General features: G+C 39.6%; 1 protein-coding gene across 2 annotated transcripts in view; it reads right to left on the reverse strand.

Annotated features, from left to right (window-relative positions):
• The window catches only part of ALDH1A2 (aldehyde dehydrogenase 1 family member A2), a 115,772-nt gene extending 102,157 nt beyond the window's left edge, over nt 1-13,615 (reverse strand). Inside the window, exon 1 of one of the 2 annotated variants that reach the window (XM_015452875.3) lies at nt 13,440-13,615. In XM_015452875.3, coding sequence (XP_015308361.1) covers nt 13,440-13,556 — 117 coding nt within the window. In that variant the 5' untranslated portion in view covers nt 13,557-13,615. Of the gene's footprint in view, nt 1-13,155 lie in introns of both variants that reach the window. The other variant, XM_073995889.1, reaches the window with a different exon arrangement.
• Between the last annotated feature and the right edge of the window lie 7,504 nt (nt 13,616-21,119).

The following is a 21,119-nucleotide window of genomic DNA, read 5'->3' on the forward strand; positions in this document are numbered from 1 at the left end:
CTTCAGCAAACATGAAACATTTTGATTCCCACTGGATCTTTGTGACGCTGCTAGCCACTCATTTATATTACGAGAATCATTAACAGGGATTTCTGTGGACAACTTTTTGGTAACTGAGTACATTGTTGAGACAATATTTTCAACAAAATGTTTTGAGTGCAAATTTTGGGCCCTCGAAAGACTACAACTAAACATGCAAGCAGTTCAGTATTGTCTTTTGGATGCTCATAATCCCAGGTTCTGTGCCCAGGAAAGTAAAGGGGTCTAATTAGTCAGGGTGGGGTAAAGAAATCTTATAGTTTTTCTAATCCAACACTTTAAAAAAGTAGGTGGATTAATTAATAAGCATCTTGTTCTGGTCTCTCATTTTATAAGTAATAAAACTGTTACCAGGATTTATTTATTTACTTATTTAATTTTTTGAGAGAGAAAGTCATGCTCTGTCACCCAGGCTGTACTCAGAGGCACGACCTTGGCTCACTGCAACCTCTGCCTCCTGTTACCGGGAAACTTAAGTGGTATACCCAGTATCACAAAGCATTTTCATATTTCCAGGTCCCATTATAGATTAGGTAATAAATGATCAAGTTATTTTGTTCATTCACCAATTCAGTAAGTATTTATTCAATGCCTGCATATCCAAGAAACTGTTAAATGAACATACATAAGTGGCAGAGCTGGGGTCAGAACACGGGTCTTCTAACGCCCTGTCCACTGCCTTGCTCACTGCTCTGCAAGGTACTGTGAAAGGTTTCTATTTCAAAGGATAGGGTAAACGTGTGGGAATGAAGCAGAAGAGTTTTCCAAAGTTGTGTGTGTCTACCTTCTTTAAAGGAAGTACATAAAAGAAAGTTATTTCAAAACTCTTTACCTTGGAATTCACTTTCTAGTCCTGCCATTTTAACTATTAATGACTCTGGAAATGAAATCGGACAACTTATTGTCTAGTATGTATTCATTTACTCATTCATTCAAACACGAAGATGTATGGACCACACTGTGTCAAGGCAGCCATGATATCGGCTCTCATAAAAATTTAAGTTGAAGAAAAGAATTAGTCTAGGCGTTAAACAATAATTGGATTCCTTGGTGTGACATTATAAAACACACATTACTTAACAGTAATAATGAAATTTGAAATAAACCTAAAATGCTACATTTAAAATGCTTCTTGTAAGAGATTTGTTGTGTTCTGAAGTCATGTGTGCCTATCACTGAAAATGACAGGAGAAATACTCCAAAAATTGTAAAACTAAAATTGGTGTGAAATTTTAGTTCACTGAAATTATGAGGTGTTCCAAAAAAGCAAAAAGCATGCCGTCATTTTAACAGCTGCATTATTTCAGTACTTGTCCCCTTTGCACCACTCAGAATTACAGACACTTATAAACAAGGCCCTCATCTCCGTAGCAATAAGTTAGTGACTTTGCAAGTGTTCAGGAAAAGCAAAATGTTTAGTTTGTTTTTTGGCTAAGTGTACTTTATGTACTCCTATTTGTGTATACATGCCTATACTAAATGTTGAGCAATAATCTTTATCCTTAATTCCGATCATCAAGAGTTCCAAAAATCACTGTTTTGTGTACTTCTTTTCTAAGCCTTCTCTTTTTCTCTGTTGGAATTCCTGGTAATGATACCAGAATGTGGGCAAACCTCATTAGTCTCCCTGCTGTTTACAAGACAGGATTTATGCTCAATGTGCTGAACACAATGACACACATCACTAAATGGCTACAACTACCACCCAGGCTTTAATCTCAGAAATTTTTCACTCAGTACAAATACCTATCAGCATGGAGAAACATGGAAGAGCAATTACAGCCAACACGTGTAGTCTTTTAAGAGTACACCAATAAATACCCATTTGTGAAGGTTAATTTAATGCAACCCAGGCTGTTATCTGGAATAGTGTATGTCGCCAATTCAATCCATTAAGTAATTACTAAATTCTCAAGAGGGCTCCCAGAAGTCAAATGTGGTTATTCCAGGTTCATTGCTTCTGGTCTCCCAAAGGACCATTTAGGCCAACAGCTGGGAGAGCCAACTACAAAGGTTCCCAGGCATAACCAACCATTTCATGAAAACAGGTAAATGAGTCTGAAGGAGAAGTAAGAGTCATCAAGTGCCTGTCTTAAGAGAAACACCTAGGGAAGCAGAAGAGAAGCACAAAAGGGGAGGAGTAAAAAAGGAGAGAAAAGGCATAACTTTGGGAAGTAAAAAACAGATCTGTTCTCTCTAAAAGTGAAGTCGGAGAAATCTGAAGACTGCAAGATCTGGCTTAAAGGAGACAACCTTTCAGCAGTTTCTTTGGATAGGATTTTTGAATCATTTATAATGAAACATTAATTGTGCACCCCAAATGCCACATCTTTGTGTTGCTGAAACTCAAAGTTTGAGTACTGCATGAATTCCTCTATTATGCCTCCCTAGTGAAATTACAGGTAATAGAGGGATCTGATAGTAATTAAGCCTTGGTAAGATGATTGCTCACGAGACAAGATGGAACATATCCACCCAACTCTTTCTGGGAAGCATCTTTCTCACAGAAATTATAGCCCAGTTACACAAAATGATGGCCCATTGGGGCACAGAAAGCATCAGAAAGAATGTAAAATATATTATCCTCAATAGCCTCACACATCCTCACTCCCAAGTCAAATCTTAACAGCCATAAAAAAAGGAAAACACTTTTTGAATGCAAACAAAACAGACCAAATAAACAGGTGTTATTAAGGGCAGTGTGTGACTACCCAACCAGTGAGAATCGAAAACCACAGTTCTTTATCATAACCTAAATAATCACATATTCCCAGGTGACCTATACCTGAAGTGTCAAATTGTATCAATTCTCTCCCTTTTTTTTTTGAATGTATACTCCCATTTTTTGTCTGGTTGGAATTGTTGCTTATGATAGCTACAAACAATACTGAGTGGAATTAGACTTAGGATCTGAATGAAATATGGGATTTGTAGTTGAAGAACTGGGCTTGGGGTTTCCCATAAAAACACTCAGCAAGGCTTTAGGCTAATAGTCCAAATTGTATTGTCTTTATAGTGGTTCTTATACTTGTCCTTATTGTTATGAGTAAAGAAGGAGGAGTATTGAGTCCTGGAATTGCCACCCACTATTGCTATTGAGACTGAAAAAACTAACTTTAACATGCTTGATTTTCTCACTTATAAAATGAAGATATTAATATAATATTCACATCATAGTGTTGCCCCAAAAATTTAGTGTAATCATATGTGAAAAGTACTTTAAATATTGTAGTATTAATAAAAGCTGTAGCTATTAAAATATAATAAGTATTTGTTAATAAAACATTCTTGAAGCATCTACATTGTTAGACACTGAGCTAGGTACTTCAGAAACACCATAATAAATAAGAGTTTATAATCTAGTACAGTTTAGAAGTAGGGAGTTACACAGAAAAATATAATGCAATGCAAAAATTGTATCACTGAGGAGAAATGCAAATAAGTAATATGAATGCTCAGAGAATATACATTCATTATCAAAAAATAAGTGTGTAGCCAAAATTCTCGTGTATTATATGTAATTATATACACAAAAGGGGTAGTTTTAGTTTTAAGGTTGGAGAATTTCACACTTCCACAATATCTTCTTTAAAATTAGAGATACACATGCATGAACCAAATCACTGATGAAATTCAAACACAAAGGTAAATATATATACCAGCTTTGGGTTTATAACATAAGTTAAAATGTTAACAAAATAAGCAGAGTTATTTTCTGACCTGGTGCTAAGGAATAATTTAAATCCTCTTCACTAACAAGATGAAGTATAGTATTCTCGAAAAGAGTTATTCAAGAAAAAGGTCTTTACTTTAGAAATTCTTTTTATTTGCTACCTATCTATGTTTTCTCCAAATCTATAGGCAGCACAAAGAATTCATCAATTTATCTTGACCCTTCAAAAATGAGTGTGTGTACATGTGTGAGAGAGAGAGCGTGCGAACGCACATGAGCAAGAGTACAACCATAGCTAACATTTAAGTACTTATTCTGTTCTAGATAATCTAAGAAAGGTAGGGAAATTAAGTATTGACATGAATAGGTTATAATAATCATGTTATCCTAGAGTTTTATACAGTGGTCGCTTAGAGGTCGGTTTACGGAATATGGTACTGTTCTTAGTTTAGGGAAACTAATACGTATTAAAACCATCCATCAAAGTAGAACCAGTTTCTCCTATTTTCCCATTATAGAGAAGACCACACATTCTAGAATTCCTAATGTGATTCTAAGACTTCAGGGAATACAATTTTTAAAAATTATTTAAACATCAATATTGTTTGACTTTCCAATGCTACATCATTTGTCTTTAATATTTATTATTGTCCCCATGCATTACCAATTTTAGGAGGTAAACATAGAAATGTAAAAAGCAAAAATAACAAAGAATGCCTTGAACAATTTGGAGTGAGAATTGATTTCTGAAACAAGACCCCAGAGGAAAAATCCTTCCTCATTTGCATTTAAAACTGTATGACAATTACACAAGAAAAAGAAAGGAGGGAAAGTTACAAGAGGAAGGAAAATGTTTGCATAGTAAATAACTGATAAAATTTATAAAATACATTTATAAAAACTGATAACAAATCAGTAAATACTTACAACATAGAAAAATCAGCAAATGATAAATTAGCCAAAGGAGGACAGCCAAATGGCCAACATGAAACGATGCTCAATCTCACAAGAAATCAAGGAAACGCAAATTAAAGTAGCAATGAGATGCCATTTCACACTTACCAGGTTGGCAAAATTTAATAAGTATGAGAATCTCAAGTTAGGTGAAAATGTAGACTAATGGGAACTCTGATACACTGCCAGTGGAACATACTGGAAGTGTACATACTGGGAATATACTGGTGGTGGAAACCAGTATAACCATGTTGGACAGAAATTTGGCAATCCCTAATTAAGTTGTAGATACATATACTCCATGAGCCAGCAATATCACTTTTAAGTATACATCCTAGATGCTCTCTCACCAGGTATATGAGGAGACATGTTCAGGAATGTTCAATGCAGCATTACTGCAATAAAAAATGCTGGATGTATCATAACTGTCAATACTAGAATGAACTAAAAATTAGGATATATTCAAATAACGGAATACTTTGCAACAATTACGATCAATTAATTACAAGTATATCAAACAACATGGATGAATACTGAACATATGCTTGGCAAGCTAATAAAATTACAGAAGGATATATATGGTACATATATACAAAACATTTATATAAAAATGTTACCAAGCAAAACAATAGCATGTATTATTTATGGATACATATACCTATGGGAAAGATAAATGCCTGCAACAAACGAAGAGAAAGAGAAGGAAATGGGGGTTTCAATTTAATCCTTTTAAAAAATTAGAAGCAAATATTGCAAAACATTAAGAACAAATCTAGGTATAAGTACACACATTTGTTATATTACTGCTTTACTTTTCTGTATGATTAAAGCAATTCATTTTCTGTCAAATATGTCTGGCAATAGTGTGCTGTTCTGCTGAGCTGGAAACATCTCTTTATCTTCTGAATCCTCATTCATCTCAAGCATTTAGCATCTTCTATCATGAACGATAGTTACTGTGTGCATGACCCCGCTCCACACCCAAATGGGAATCCTCTACCACCTCTTCAGAGCAGGGCCCACACCTATATATCTTTCTCTGCCAGAGAGTGACTCACAATATGTACAAAAAAGGCCTTAATACATGTTAAATAAACAAATGCATAAATAAATTCAGGGAAGCAAAAGAGTAGCTCTGGCTATAGCCAAAAATAAAAATGACCCTGAGATAATAAAAATTAAAATTAAATTTTATAATAAAATCATACAATTATAATAAAATTAAATAATACAATTATATTATCAAACTGTAAAACACAGATGAGGCAGAATTCACCAGTTTCAGTTTTGTTGGGGAATTTAACCAAATAGTCTCACACTGATTCTTCATCTCCTCCCAAAAAGGATTCTGTGAGCAAGTCCAATTTTCACACCTAGAGAAATAAGACTTTCAGTTGTTCTCCATAAATTCATACAGGCATTTCATAATTTCATCTTCCCAGGCAAAGCCTTCCCCTTCTCCTTCCCACCTGAAATCGTGCCACTATCACACACATCTCGGCCTGGAGATCTGGTATATGAGTGTTAGGAGTGAGAGGTGGGGAAAAGGGAAAATAGGTTATTTTTGCATATCTTGTGGGTTTGCTAAATAATTAGTGGGTTTCCTAAACTCACACTATTTTGCCAGATTCATTTACTGGGAGGTAATTCCATTCTTCTTGTGGAAGAGTCACACGACCTGTATCACTTTCTGATTGTTTAATCTTTAAGAAATCCCTAGAAATGATAATCCCCCCCCCCAAAAAAAAACCCCTAAGAGTCACTGGACTTGAGATTCGAAGTCCAATGAATAGATGGATGAAAATAATATAAGATATATTAAAACATTATTTTTTAATTATTTTGAAAAATTTTCCCTTTTATAATCAAGATTGGAAAGGGTTTTCAGATTCATGATATGCTAAATTCTTCTAGATAAGAGACAGGTGTTTCCAGTTAGACCTAAACAAAAGCTTTTCTCATTCCAGAGTTGTAGTGATAAAGAAACAGTACTTTGGCTCTCCAAACGTCAGACAGTGATGAGGAAAGGAAATAGAGCAGATAACTACTTCTGGAGGTAACAGAGCTGAACTGGAGTAAAAGAAGGCTTTCTTCTATAATAAAAATTAGAATGTTCACACACGGACATACTAATTTTTAACCACATTCTACAGAGGTCAATTAATCCCCACGTTTAGCCCCAGGCAAGTGTTGTTTAGGCCCAACAGAAGTCTAGGTGGTGAAATCACCCAATTATTATTCCAACTGGAATTTTGAAAGCCTGGAAGTGTTTTCAATCATGTGATCCAACAGAGACTTGTAAATAAACCTGCTGTAAATAAGCTCTAAGATTTTGAAGGAAAACAATTTAAACATGACTCAATCTTAAAGGCAGACAATAGAGAAATGCCAAGATAAGTAATTCCCAATGTGCATAATCTCATATATTTAAAAGGTTAAATGAAATGGATCTCAAAGATACAATTAAAGGCAATTAAAAATTAACCCAGGCGACATTAGAGCAATCACCTCTATGTGAATTAGATTTGGTGTTTGGGGGGAAACGAATGGCTTTGAAATTACCTGTTACAGCTAATAAAGAAATCAAGGAAATGCTAGGAGGGCTTTCAAAATAGCCACTACCTGGTGCTTTTACCTTCTGGAAGGTGACTGCTCCTGGGAAATGCTCTTAAAATTCCATGTGTTATCTTAGTCAGGACTAGTAAAAGTTTCTTCGCTTTTAAATTATATAAAGTAAGATACCTTCCCACTGCCAAAAGGTATCTACCTTCTGAGAATGTCCTCGTATGCTGCATACACCCCCCATTTATGTACCAATATCTTGTCAGTATTTTTATCCAAACTACTTAAAACATCAGAAATGTCTATTTGCAACCTGGAGTTTAGGCTCAGCTAATCGAGCATACTGAGGCATATTCATGCTACATTTTGGCACAAACGTCAAGATATCTAATTTTATTATTAAATTACTGTCTGAGAAATCGCTTTAGTAACTTTTTAGTAAAGACAAGACCTTGGTGGAAAACCCTCCCAGGAATCCCATTTGGTAAAAATGCAGTGTAACTATATAAGGAGGATTCCATAGTTACCCTGAATATTGAACTCTTATGAGTAATGCAAATAATGTAATAAAAGTAATGAAAATAATAATACATGGCCTGTTTTATAAAACTTTGTTGATCATATAATTCTTTTGTTGAGATAAAGTTTCACTCTTGTCGCCCAGGCTGGAGTGCAAGGGCGTGATCTGGGCTCATTGCAACCTCTGCCTCTCGGATTCAAGTGATTCTCCTACCTCAGCCTCCCAAGAAGCTGGGATTACAGGCGTGTACCACCACGCCCAGCTAATTTTGTTTTATTAGTAGAGATGGGGTTTCACCATGATTGGCCAGGTTGGTGTCAAACTCCCGACTTCAGGTGATCCTCCCAAAGTGCTGGGATTACAGGTGTGAGCCACTGCACCCGGCCAGTTGATCATATAGTCCTGATCTTCCTTAACATTGGCTTCCATTAATTTAGATCACCAAGTGTGTGTGTGTGCGCGCGTGTGTGTGTGTGTATTCATCACTTTGCAAAAATGCAATAGAATTAGTATTGGCTATCATTATATGCCACTTACTTCAACATACTTTTCATTTAGTCCTTTTAACCCCATAAAGTAGATACTATTATTTCAATGATGACAAATGTAGAAATTGAAACTCAGTGAAGAAACTCTTTAAGATGCCACACATATCTTTTGGTGTGTGTGCTGTTGCATTCCTAGGACCTGGCACCATATCAGGTACTATGTGTCAAATAAATGTTAACTGTCCACATAGCTAATTAGTATCTTTCTGATCAGGATTTGATCAAAGGCCTATTTTAACTCAGAGTCTCTCTTTTTCCAAATCAAGGAAGGGCATGCAAGTTTCTTCTAAAATGTGGGCTACATGGTTTCCGTTGCTCTGCTCTGCCATTCTAGTCAGAAAGCAGCCATAGACAGTATGTAACTGAATGAGTGCAGTTGTGTTACAATAAAACTTTATAAAACCAGACAGACAGTCCACAGTTTCCTGACCCCTGAAACTGTCACTAAGATAACTACAGAGACAAAAATACCAATCAGTATTTGCATTTTATTGTCTAAGACTCAGAACTGATAACTCTGTGATGGGACTTGGGATATTTACTGATTTGGTCCTGGTTAGATCATGGTGCTTCACCGATGCAACAGAGAATTAACTATGCATGATTTACCTTTCTTAAGCCTGGCTATGAGGAAGTCAGATCTCACAAAACAGTCTCCTCAGAGAATCCCCTACTCTGAAACAGAAAAACTATCATTCATCATTTTATAGAAATAAAGAACGAGGAGTCCCTCAGCAAATGATAATTCCACATGGTAACATAAGCCCATGTAGTAGAAGGGATCAGGGTAGGACCCCCAGGAGAATTACCTAATTCAAGTCCTGTGATGAAGTTGTTCAGCTTCCCTGTAAATGGAGATGATACAAACATCAAAAAGCTGTATAGTTATGAAAAAGTATTTTTTAAAATACCTGAAGTCCTCTATTAACATGTAGTTTGACTGACAATTTATGACCAAAACAGACAATCTTGAGTAAAGGTTTGGAAGGATCTAGATCCACACCTATCTTTTAAGAAATTATTCCTGGCATAGGCAAAATCTTGCCCCAGATTAAAAAAAAAAAAATCTCATAGAAAAACAAAAAATAGTCATTTAAAGTATTAGAATCAAAAGTCACAAAAGGCAGTTTCTTCTTAAGAGGGGTAGACTGGTTCATATTCTCTCCATGGTTGCGAGAGAAGCAACACAAAAAAATAAAGATTTAAACTCCTTCCCTTAAAAAAAAAAAAAAAAGAATAAAACAAGATCAAAAAACAATGTGCCACAGACCACTAGAAAAAGTGTATGGTGAGGAAAACTATCAATTTTTTTAAAGTCAAGGCCAATGTCTTCCTTATGAATTATTATATTTATTTCTACTCTCTCTCCTTCAAAAGGTTTTGCAAGGATCAAACAAGATATATATGAAAGTGCTAGGCAAACCATTAGGCCCTATAAAAATGTAAGTGGCATAAGTATTATCATTATAATTATTATTACATTGATCAACTGAACTACTGCTATACTAACAACCAATTTTTGGCACACAATCTTTCTAATAAGACCCTAATCTCCTAGAAGGCAGATGTTTCTAGTCTAACATAGTGAAAAGCACCCTTGTTAGGAACATGGCCACTCAAATGCCTTTTGAATTTAATTGAAATCGACCCCAGAAAACAGAAGTTTAAATGAATAAATAAAAGGACAAACACTAGACTCACGATGCACATTAGCTCTGAGTTTTAAGTTGATTGCCTTTTTGCCTCTTCTATTTTAGCAGGTCAGTATCTGATAAATATCCCCCTCCTCCCTCTGTTTTAGCTCCGTTTAATATCAGATGCAGGAAAAATAAATAACTCTTTGCTACTGTTAGTTATGGGCATAAACTCTCATTGGAAAAGTGACCAACAGAAATGCAGCACAATGATCTGGGGGAGGGAGGAAGGAAAGGAGAGACCGGTAGAGCCAGAAGAGAAGATAGAGCCAAGAAAGAAGGTGGAAGTGGAATACAGAGGGCAAGCTTCCAAAGACCTGGGAATATGTTAACAGGTATCCCCTGCAGACAGGGGCTGTCAGTAAAGTGCTGAGCCTTGATTTTGTAATGTGCGTATTCCTGTATCAGCTATACAAAATTATAAAAGTCAGACTAATAAAATAGACAACTAAAAAAATTTTTAATTCATAAACACATCGCTCAAGGCAATCAGAATGCAGTCTTCTTAGGACACAAGCAAAGGAGAGCACATTCTCTTGGTACCAAATTGGTCCCCTCAATACTTCATGTCAGTTTTCACTCCTCCTTGACTAACACTATCTCTTTTAAAAAGCACATTCCTTAATAAGGGATCACTTTTAAAACTTGGGGTCCAGCTTTCTGTATTAGGGAAACAGAAACAGACATGTTCCAAAAATGGTATTGCCATTGATCATTGGTCTAATATGGATACTGGAATTTCAGAGTGGTAAGCGTACTTTTAAAAATGGAACGTAACTGCCTAAAAGTCCATACAACACCATGAGTTTAGCCCTTGCAACATCCTTAGGAAATGAACTTTAATTCTGGAGCATTTCCACTGGACCTCTGGCAGGCAAAGGCAGTTGACTTTTAATTCTGGTCATCTCCCCCATTCCCTTTATTAAAAAATGTAAAACACTTCTAGAAGAAGGAGGAAATTGGAGCAAAAATACAGAAAAAATACAACATCACAAGCACAAAGCTTTCTAAGCGCACATTACTTGAAATTCTCATAGTCCGGTCATTTATTTGTAAGTAGTGACTTTATGTGGGTCCCAGTACCACAATGAAAAATCATACAGAAAGTCATATCCTTCACTAAAGATGTATGTTTAACAAGACAAAAAATAATTAATAACATTGTATTACAGTATCATTTTCTGACGCAAATATTGTGTTTGTTTCAAATGTGATATTTAACAGGCCCTAAAGCATAATACTTTTGTAGCCATTACCCTTTTAAAATTCCCTAATGAACAGGGTATCACTATCCTAAAGGACTGTCAATTCTACCATGTTCATTCTTCTGTTTGAAATTGCTAATATAATTTCCCTAGCTTCTGGTCACGTTCTTTAAAAACTCACTATTAATCTTATTTTTCCTTTAAGCAAAAAAATCATTACCCTGGGCTACCAAAAGAGCAGCTTCTGCTCTTCATGTTTTTTAAAAAATACTGCTTGTCCACCACGCTTGTCTTAGAAAATTTAGAAGTCTCACTAAAGAGCTGAGGAGGAAAACTGCTGGGAATGTTCACAGATACCTGATTTTACAAGTTTTTGTGGAAAGAGCTCGCCTTTAGATGAGTGTTACTCAGTGTTTATGAGGGTTGTTTGTCAAGACAAAAATAAGGTACCTCCTCCCCACAAATTAAAGAATCGAGTTACAATCCATTATTTCATTTCTGATTGTTTTTCTTTGTATTAAGTGGGAAAGTGGATACTGGATAAAAGTTCCCCGAGCTAAAAGACTCCACATTAAAGGCTCCAATTAGCTATAAATCAGTTGTCTTTCCTACTGGGGGAGAACAAGAGAGAAAAGAGAGAGGGGGTAGTTAGGGAATAAGAGAACTGGAAGAGCTTCCAAATTAAATTCTGAAAAACGTACCTATTGCATACCTAAAAGTTCTTTCAGAGGCTGTTAGGAAAATCCCATCAAAAATAAGACTAAAATCAAACCTTCCCGAATCTGAGGGTTAGGTCTTTTCTTAAGTGTAGACCTTCCATTTTAACCTTTAAAAAGAGCCTGAAGAGGTTAGAGACCCTCATAAAACAAAACTTTTAAGCTGCATGCTTTCCCTGCTCGTTCCTAAACCCAGAGAAGTGCCACACATTGGCACTATTGTTATGCAAACAATGCCTAAAAGGCTATAACCATTAATGACCTCTCATTAAAACGGCTTTGAAAAATTTGTCACACCATCTAAAAAAGCTAGCAGGTACCTTAAATCCATCTAAATCGACATTGAAAACACAAATCGCCCTGATTTGTAAGCTAAAACTCAATGCAAGTAAAATCTCAATATTCTGATGTTGTTTCTTGTATATCTCGTTCAACCATTAAACCAGATGCAAACAATTTACTTCTCTACAAAATTTATCTTGTAAAAAAGCATGATGGAATACATCTTTAATCAACCTTTAACCATATGCATGTGCGTCTACGCGTTTGAGTTAATTGGGAGAAGTTGGGTGTAGAAATGTACCGAAAGGACTAGAAAATCAAACCAGAGAACTACAAAATGAACTCCAAGAAACGTGGTTTTGAATCCCATCTTTCTCTCACCACCTCCCTCAAAATGTTGTAGCATTACAATACACCCATGTTTGTAATCGGTCATTTTTTTCTATGTCGAATTTGTGAAAAGTAAATTCATTTTATGTTAGGTAGCAGACGCATATTCTTTTTTATGCGATGCAACAAGAAAAATCCTGCTTAGCAAACCCAAGATGTCAAAGTTCGTTATATAAAAAAAAAAAATAAGTTCTTCAGTTTAAAACCGAACGTGCTAACAAATTTTAAAACTTTTTAAGTTTCCCAGGAAAACTGCCACTGCCTACAAAATTCACATGAAACGCTGACGTTGGATCTACTGTACTTATCAGTCAGGTTTCCATGAAATTTGTCAAACCGGCCAGAGCGCTGGTGTCTTGACAATTTCTTATGGGAAAAGCCCCTCAGCACCCTCCGGGCTGCGGAGGACATGATTGGGACCAGCAGCCGAGCGGCCCCGAAGGGACACAGAAGCGACTGCCAGGCTGCGTGGCCAAGCGGACGGGGAACCCTGGCCTCCATCTGAGGACACGAAGCGGTTCCGACCGCTTCCCCGCGGCAGTCGGGACCTGGAGAATCGGACAGAAACCAACCTCAGATCGAGTCTGGGGCAGGAGCCTTTGACGGCGGCCGCTTAACGCTGCGTTTCAGGTTGGGGCAAGTCCCCAAGGCGTCCTAAGGCCGCGGAGGGGCTTCAAACGCCCAAGTCCCGAAGACAGGCAGGGGGTCCCTCTGCTGAGCAGGGATGACAGGCTGGCCCCGGCGACCCCGGCCCCCCCGTCCCCGTCACGCCGCCCTCATCCGCTGAAGAGATCGGGGAGAGGAAAGAAGGTTCTAGAAAGTCTCCGTGGACGACGGGCGCTCGGCGGCCGCTTACCTTGGTGTACTTGATTTCGAGGTTGGGCGTGGGCGACGGCAGGAGGTGCAGGGACGCCATGAGGGCGGCCGGGTCGGCCTTCACCTCGCCGGGCATCTCTATCTTGCTGGAAGTCATGGTGGCGGGCCGGGTGTCCCTAGCCCGCGGCGTGGGGCAGTGCGGGCTGTGTGCGGTCCGCGGCCCGGGGGCGCGCTCGCCTGTATATAGGCAGGTGTCAAGCTGGGGCTCTTCTTATTGGACGTGAGGGCCGAGGCGCGGGGGGCTGGTCCATCCTACCTAGGACGCCCGGCGCAGCCTCCATTTACATAAAGCCCGCGCCGCGCGGCCGGGGACGCTTGGCGCCCACGGTCAAGTCCGCCCGGCTCCCCCGCCCCCCGGCCACGGGGACCAGCCCACGCCCACGCTGCCTCCACAGTCCTCGACGGCGGGAGCGTGAAGTTGAGCCGCGGCCCGCGGGCCTCGGCCAACCGGACTCGGTCTCCCGCTCCCCGGGCCAGAGTCGGCGTGAGGCGCACCGCGGCCGAAGTCGGGAGGGGGTCGTGGCCCCCGGAAGCGGAGCTGGCACTGGCTGGCGGGAACCGGAGTGGTCGGGTGCTGCCTCGGAGCGGAGAGCGGCCGGGAAAGTTCAGACTGCGGAGGGCGGCTCCCAGGCCGCCCACGGTCCCTCCCATCGCCGTCGCAGAGCCCACCGAACCCCGTCCCCCTTCTTTTCGGAGACCCGGGGGGCGCCCTCCGTTCTCCTCCTCCGGGCAGGGGCGCCGAGCTCTCGGCAGCGACGCCCTCTTTCCCTTCTTCCCGACTCCCCTCAGCCGGGCCGGGGTGCGTGGTGGCCAGAGGGTTGGGGAGAGGTGGCGGTGGGTGCGAGTCTCCCTCGCCCCGCGCTCAGAATGAAGATCCCCGCGAGCGGGTCAGCGCGGGGCCGCCCTTGCCAGGCGTCGCCCGCCCAGTTGCTGCCCTCTGCCGGCCGGGACCGCCCGGGCCGCCTGCGCTGTGGCGGGAGGATGTGGGCCTTGGTCATCCCCGGCTTTTTGGAGGAGTTGCATACTTCGTGGGCTCCTTTCGTTCTTCTCGGATCCCTCTTCCGGCTGTTTCCCCTCCTCACCCTAGCACACCTACAGAAACGCTATTTTGTTTTTCTGTTGTTCCTTACACGCTAAGAGCTATCGTCCCGCCAGACCCTGGGCTCATTTTACTGTCCCTTTAGGGTTGAACTTCCATCTCCCCCCTAGTTTAAGTGTTTCCGAAGTCCAACAAGCTGCCCCCTAGTCTGTGGGTCAGCCTGCAGGTGTAAACCAAGAGCCTAGCGACCCTGCCTCAGAATGGGCTTTGAACTCCATGGACTAAATCAGGGCCGCCATGGAAAGACCTGCGTAAGTCCCTTCCCTTCCTTACTCCTCACTCCAAATGTAAGCTTGATAGGGGCCTACAGTGTTGATAAACGCCTTTTCTACACTACTAAGCAACACTTTGATTCTCATCTTTCTGTTTTGTTTGAAGAGACAGGGTCTCACTCCTTCACTTAGGCTGGAATGCAGTGGCGCCATCATAGCTCACTGTAATCTTGAACTCCTGGGCTCAAGTGACCCTACCACGTCAGCCTCCCAAAGTGCTGGGATTATAGGCATGAGCCACTGCGCCCGGCCTGATTCTCGTCTAAAATGCCATTTTCAGAGCCGCTGGAGTCCCATTTCTTGGGTGTTGAGAAAACATTAAGCATCAGCCAGAAAACATCTTTCCTTAGATACTTTCAGTAACTAAAACTGCCTAATAATGCTCAGCGCTCGGATGCTAAGCAATAGTGAAAACAGACAAAAATATTTCATTTTAGTATTAGGTTTATAGAAATAAGTTCCAGCCTCTCAGAACCCAAAGTGACCTGGCTGAATTGTTTTCACGGAGAAACTACAGACCTTAGCTTGGGCGGTTGAGGGATCTCAGGGAATTTCTATGGCCAAAAATTATGACTTAATAACAGTATATGCTCATAAGCTATACTTTTATCAAAGCCTTAGAAGGTTAGAGATGCAATTGAGAAATTAAAAAAGTAAAATATTAGAGTTCACTGGGGAGAAAGAGAAGGTCCCAGCAAGGGGGAACAGTGATACCTGTGGAAAAACGTATCACTAGTTATGAGAGGCTGTGGGGAAAACATGAAAAAGAGCCATAACAACATGAGCTGGGTGCTCCGCCAGGGAGGACTCCTACTCCCTGGGAAAGTTGACCTTTGGCTGGGTCTTAAGGGAGAAGGGAGGCTTCAACAAGAGCAAAAAGAACACTATAGAAAAGGTATAGAGACTGGGCACAGTGGCCCACACCTGTAATCCTAGCACTTTGAGAGGCTGAGGCGGGTGGATCACTTGAGGTCAGGAGTTCGAGACCAGCCTAACCAACATGGTGAAACCCCATGTCTACTAAAAATACAAAAATTAGCTGGGCCTGGTGGCTGGTGCCTGTAATTCCAACTACTCAGGAGGCTGAGGCAGGAGAATCGCTTGAACCCAGGAGGCAGAGGTTGCAGTGAGTGGAGATCTTGCACTCCAGCCTGTTTCCCTTGTGCCTTCCTCAGTTCCTAAAACAGTGTAGAACACATAATAACTATTTAATAAGAATTTTTGTTGGTTGATGTGAGCAAAAGACAGAGCACTTTTTACAACTTCCACCATAAGTGAAAGTAACTTCCTTCACTGATTAAGGAACATTTTCTCCTCTTGATCTTAAATTTTGTTTTGCTTTTCCCCATCTGTTTGTATGTGTTTTGTTGTTGTTGTTGTTGTTGTTGTTGTTTTGAGATAGAGTCTCACACTGTCATCCAGGCTGGAGTGCAATGGCGTGATCTCGGCTCACTGCCACCTCTGCCTCCTGGGTTTAAGCGATACTCCTGCTTCCGCCTCCTAAGTAGCTGGGATTACAGGGACCCGCCACCATGCCCAGCTAATTTTTGTATTTTTAGTACAGATGGAGTTTCACCGTGTTGGCCAGACTGGTCTCGAACTCTTGACCTCAAGTGATCCGACCTCCTCGGACTCCCAAAGTGCTGGGATTACAGGCATGAGCCACCATGCCCGGTCGTTGTTCAAGCTTTTTAAATCAAGGTGGGGACAAGATTTAGCAGAAAAGAACAGTGAATTAGAAATGCTTCTTTGGTGTTCATCTTCTTGGTTTCAGTTTGTAAGATTTACGTGGCTATTACTTTCAAGGCTGCCTTAACACCTCTTCTCGCATTCTTATTTCCTCTTCTCTTTATCATCTTGTTTTAGCATTTTCTCATATTCTCTACAGATTTCACAATAGTTAGGAAGACATCTCTGGCCAGATGCGGTGGTTTACACCTGTAATTAGGTCAAGGTGGTAAGATTGCTTGAGGCCGGGAGTTCAAGACCAGCCTGGACAACATACCAAGACCCTGCCTCTACCAAAAAAAAAAAAAAATAGCCAGGCATGGTGGTGCATTCCTATAGCCCTAGTTACTCAGGAGGCTGAAGGAGGAGGATCGCTTAAAGCAAGAGTTCAAGGTTATGGTGAGCTATGATCACACCACTGCACTCCAGCCTGGGTGACAGAGTGAGACCCTATCTCTAAAATGACAGTCAACTACCTTCAGATTTCTAACAATTTGAATTTCAGTCTTCTTCCCCCAATTTGGCTAAGAAACTGTTTTTTTCCCCACCCTTACAGTGTTTCTCCTCCCACCCCCCCCATCTGTAATTATTTATTGCTTAGCATACATCTTGTTTGAAACCCCTTGCATAAGGGAACCTAAGCTGCAGCATGCTCTATTTATTTCCTTATGAAAACAATTTATTAGGCCTGGTGGAGCCAATATCCTGGAGTTGCAGAAGAGAAAAATAAATTCTTGCCTCATATTTCCTCACCTAAATAATAGAATGCAAAGTTGTAATTTTAAGGCATCAGCTTTATGTGAAGTTTGGCTTTAAGTTATGAAACCATAACAATTTAGGCTTCTTGTTAGCTGCGGTTAAGGGGAGGAAAGTATGTAAGTTGAGAACTGCGCTTTAGAAATCAATGAAGGGAACTAAATGTAGCTCAAAGATCCCTCTCAAAGAAGATACAGTTTTGATTTTGACAACCGAATGTCCAGCTTGAACATCGAGCTTCTGTGTTTAGGGGCTTTTTCAGCCTCAGGTGGCCCTGCTTAATTGCTTTCCTGTTCCCATTACTAACCATGACGACAACCTACCTTTCCTAACAGATACACTTGCGTTTTAATTTATCTTCAAAAATAAATCACACATTATAGCATTCCCCTCTTCTGGGCTAATTGAATCAGTTCCTTAAATGTCTCTACATGTAATGATTTGAAAGAGGCACATTGTTTGAAATATTTAAAAAATTAGGGCCCTTAGGTTGTATGCAGAATGATCTCAGTGCTTATTTCAGGTATAAGTGTTTCCTAATGATCTCATTCATCTCAAATGGGATATGCCTGGCCACTTTATTTGAAATGTTTCCTGAAAACTCTAACAGGAAAGCTTAATGCAAGGTATATTTATAGAGAAATGGTATTTAATTTATTAACAAAAGCTTATAAAGAGCTTTACATATTTTTATCCAGAAATGCTTAATGAAGTATTTGGGACCCATTATGAAAACTTCTATAAAATAAATCTACTTATATTTTTATTTAACTTGTATATTAACTTTTTATGTGAGATCTAAACTCTCATTTAATTATCCTATTCCTTCTAACATCCAGAAGAAAAGAGGCTGAGGCTGTGGTATTTATTAACCATAAAAATTCTCTAGATATTAAGTTCCTCATTTCTTGATGTGGCCTCTGGTCACTATATTCAATGAGAAGAGGTATTTGGAGTTGCAGGGAGTAGAGTCCTAATTTATTATGACTCAAAAAACTATGTCTTGATACAAAACACAGTTCTTTTCTTTTTAAATATATCCTCTACTTTTCAGGGACCCCAGGAGACTATTTTAAATTTGGGAACTAGATGTGCCTTTGTTGTAAAGCCCAGTTCCATTTCGTATATGTTCGAGAAGCTTCAATTTGGGTACTGGGATGAGCTCAGTACTTCATCAATAATCACACTTAACAGACACAGAAAGAAATTAAAATTCCAGCTACACAACCTTTTCTGAAGGGCCTGAGGGAAATGCATTGGCGCCCCCTACAGCCGATGGTGTGTATGTGCAACTGAGTATTGTCCATTCAAACATAATAGCTTGGATTCAATGTATTTTTATCTGATACTGGTGAGAAATCTTTAAGAGATGTTATCATTTAATTTGAATTTGCCTTGAGAAAAAATAATCTCCTAGAGTCAGACAAATTTTAGATTTTAGTTTAGGAGAAGGACTTTATTTTGACTTATAGGAAAAGAACAGAAGTGTTTCTTAGCCAAATTTACCATAGAAAGTGCAATACTGAGAACACTATGGTCCCACTCACATAGCATTCAGAGAACTCTGTCACAGAGGAAGTTGCATTAGTGTGTCTCAGATTGGAAGCTACTGTTTTTATCATGTGAGTGAGGAAGAATTATTAATAGGCAGATTCCAGAATTTATTTCTCTTTTCGCCCAGATAAGTACTTGGCATGTAACTAAGTTGTCTGCTGTTTTTCTTTATTTCACATTTCTTAGCTTTCCTTTATGTTTTTACCCTTCTAAAATTCCTCAATTCTACAAATAACTCCTGTTATTATTAGGTTGGTGCAAAAGTAATTACGAGTTTTGCCATTTAAAAGTAGTGGCAAAAGCCACAGTTACTTTTGCATCAACCTAATACTTAACATGGGACCCTCCCATTCCTAAGGTTCCTCCCCAAGTCCATCTGCGCTTATACAGCCACTCAACTTACAGGATCTTTGGACATAAGGAATTCTCACATGAACTTTGGCACTATTCGGGGCAAGGATCTGTATGTATATTACTAGAAAATGAGGCTAAATGAACTGTCTCTCTCTCTTTTTACATGCTGAAATGGGCCACTGAAAAGATAACGAGGAACACTTTAGATGTCCTGACAACAGAGGAGGCATGGCAGCCTCTTTTATCTCAACCAAACAGTTTGCTGTGTGAAAGGTATAGAGTAAAACTGTGAGGCATTTAGGGCTGGGGTAGGTACCCAATTTGGACATCTACCACCAAATGGCAAGGAGGGGTCTTGCTTCGGGCTGTATAATCCCACTTTTAGAGCATCTGTGTCTTTCTGACTGCAGTTCCTGAACCTGGATTTTTTTTTCTCTGTTTGTCAATCAACTAAGTTCAATTGAACAAACATTCATTGAGCATATATTATGTGCCAAGCACTGAAATAGAATCTATGAAGAACACAGAGAAACTTTGTGGCACAACCCTACCCTCAAATTCACAGTGAGGCTGTGGAATGACAGTAATCAAATCTGTGAAAATATTCACAGGTCCTATGAGACAGGAAAGAAATCAGAATATCCAGTGCAGAATTGGAGTGAAAGAGGATGTCTAAAAGGGGACAGCCCGTTCACAACCCACACACAACCCACACACAAATATTTTTGGAGGGGCCTCCCATGGGCATTTATAATCTTCTGGGTGCTATGAGGAACATGTGACACAAAAGATAAAGAGAACATTTTCCAGAGCATAGCCCAACAAAGAACTTATTTGACATTTTTTAGTGTAAAGGTAACTGATGGTATCTACCAAATTAGCAGTTTGTAAAATTGGAATTTCCAAAAGCAAATACTTGGAGCTGAGATTACCTCCCACTTCCCAAATTCAAGTTATATGATCTCAAGTATAATACCCTTTGATACAGACCTAGCCAGAAGAGATAATAGAGGTGAAAACAAGGGCAGCTTATTTTTTTTCCACTTGAGAGTATTACATATAACACTATGTCATGTTTCTAGTGCATACACACCTACTATAGAGAGATGCTGCCACCTACTCCTGTTTAGTCAGGGGGTCAGACTTTCATGGAACAGACCAGTGGTTTTCAAACCAGGTTCCAATTGTAATTTAGGGAGCTTTACAATATGGATGCCTGGTCCCACCTCCAGAGATTTCAATTAATTTAAGATGTGGCCCAAGGCAATGATATTTTAAACTAACTTTCTGAAGTCTAGTAAGGCACAGCCTGGTTTGAGAACCACTGTTTAACCCCCAGAAGGTTAACCATGTGAGGTTACTTGAATCTACTCTAAACCTCTGGATTGGGCAAATGGATTCTGTGCCTTCCCACTTTGTAGTGCTCTTTGATTTGCTATTTTTAATTTAGTATTTGAAAAACACATCCAGCCTCAAATGGATTGACCTTTCTGCTAATGTATTTCACCTAAATTAACAGAGGCAATTAGCTAATTTATATTGGAATTGTGCACTTTCCAGTTCACATTTATCAACTCTTAAATGCTTGATCTGGTGTTGCAGTTTAAATTTTTTATTATTACCCTTTAAATCTGAAGTAATGTCTTACATCTAATTAGCCAAACTTACATATTCAATTAATAGATTCATTATGGGCTAATGAATATGGAGGCAGCACTAGGGCAACATCTGCCTGCCAATTGAAATGACTGAAACTTTTCTGCTCTGAAGAAAGGAAAGAGTCTGTTCTATAACTTAAATAGCTCGAATTTTCCATTTTCACATTTCTGAGTACTGTACTGCTCTTAAGGAGTTTTATGGACCTGCCAAGATAGGAAAGACAATATGTTGTCCAGAG

This window comes from Macaca fascicularis, chromosome 7 (assembly GCF_037993035.2).
Source record: "Macaca fascicularis isolate 582-1 chromosome 7, T2T-MFA8v1.1".
Lineage (NCBI taxonomy): Eukaryota > Metazoa > Chordata > Mammalia > Primates > Cercopithecidae > Macaca > Macaca fascicularis.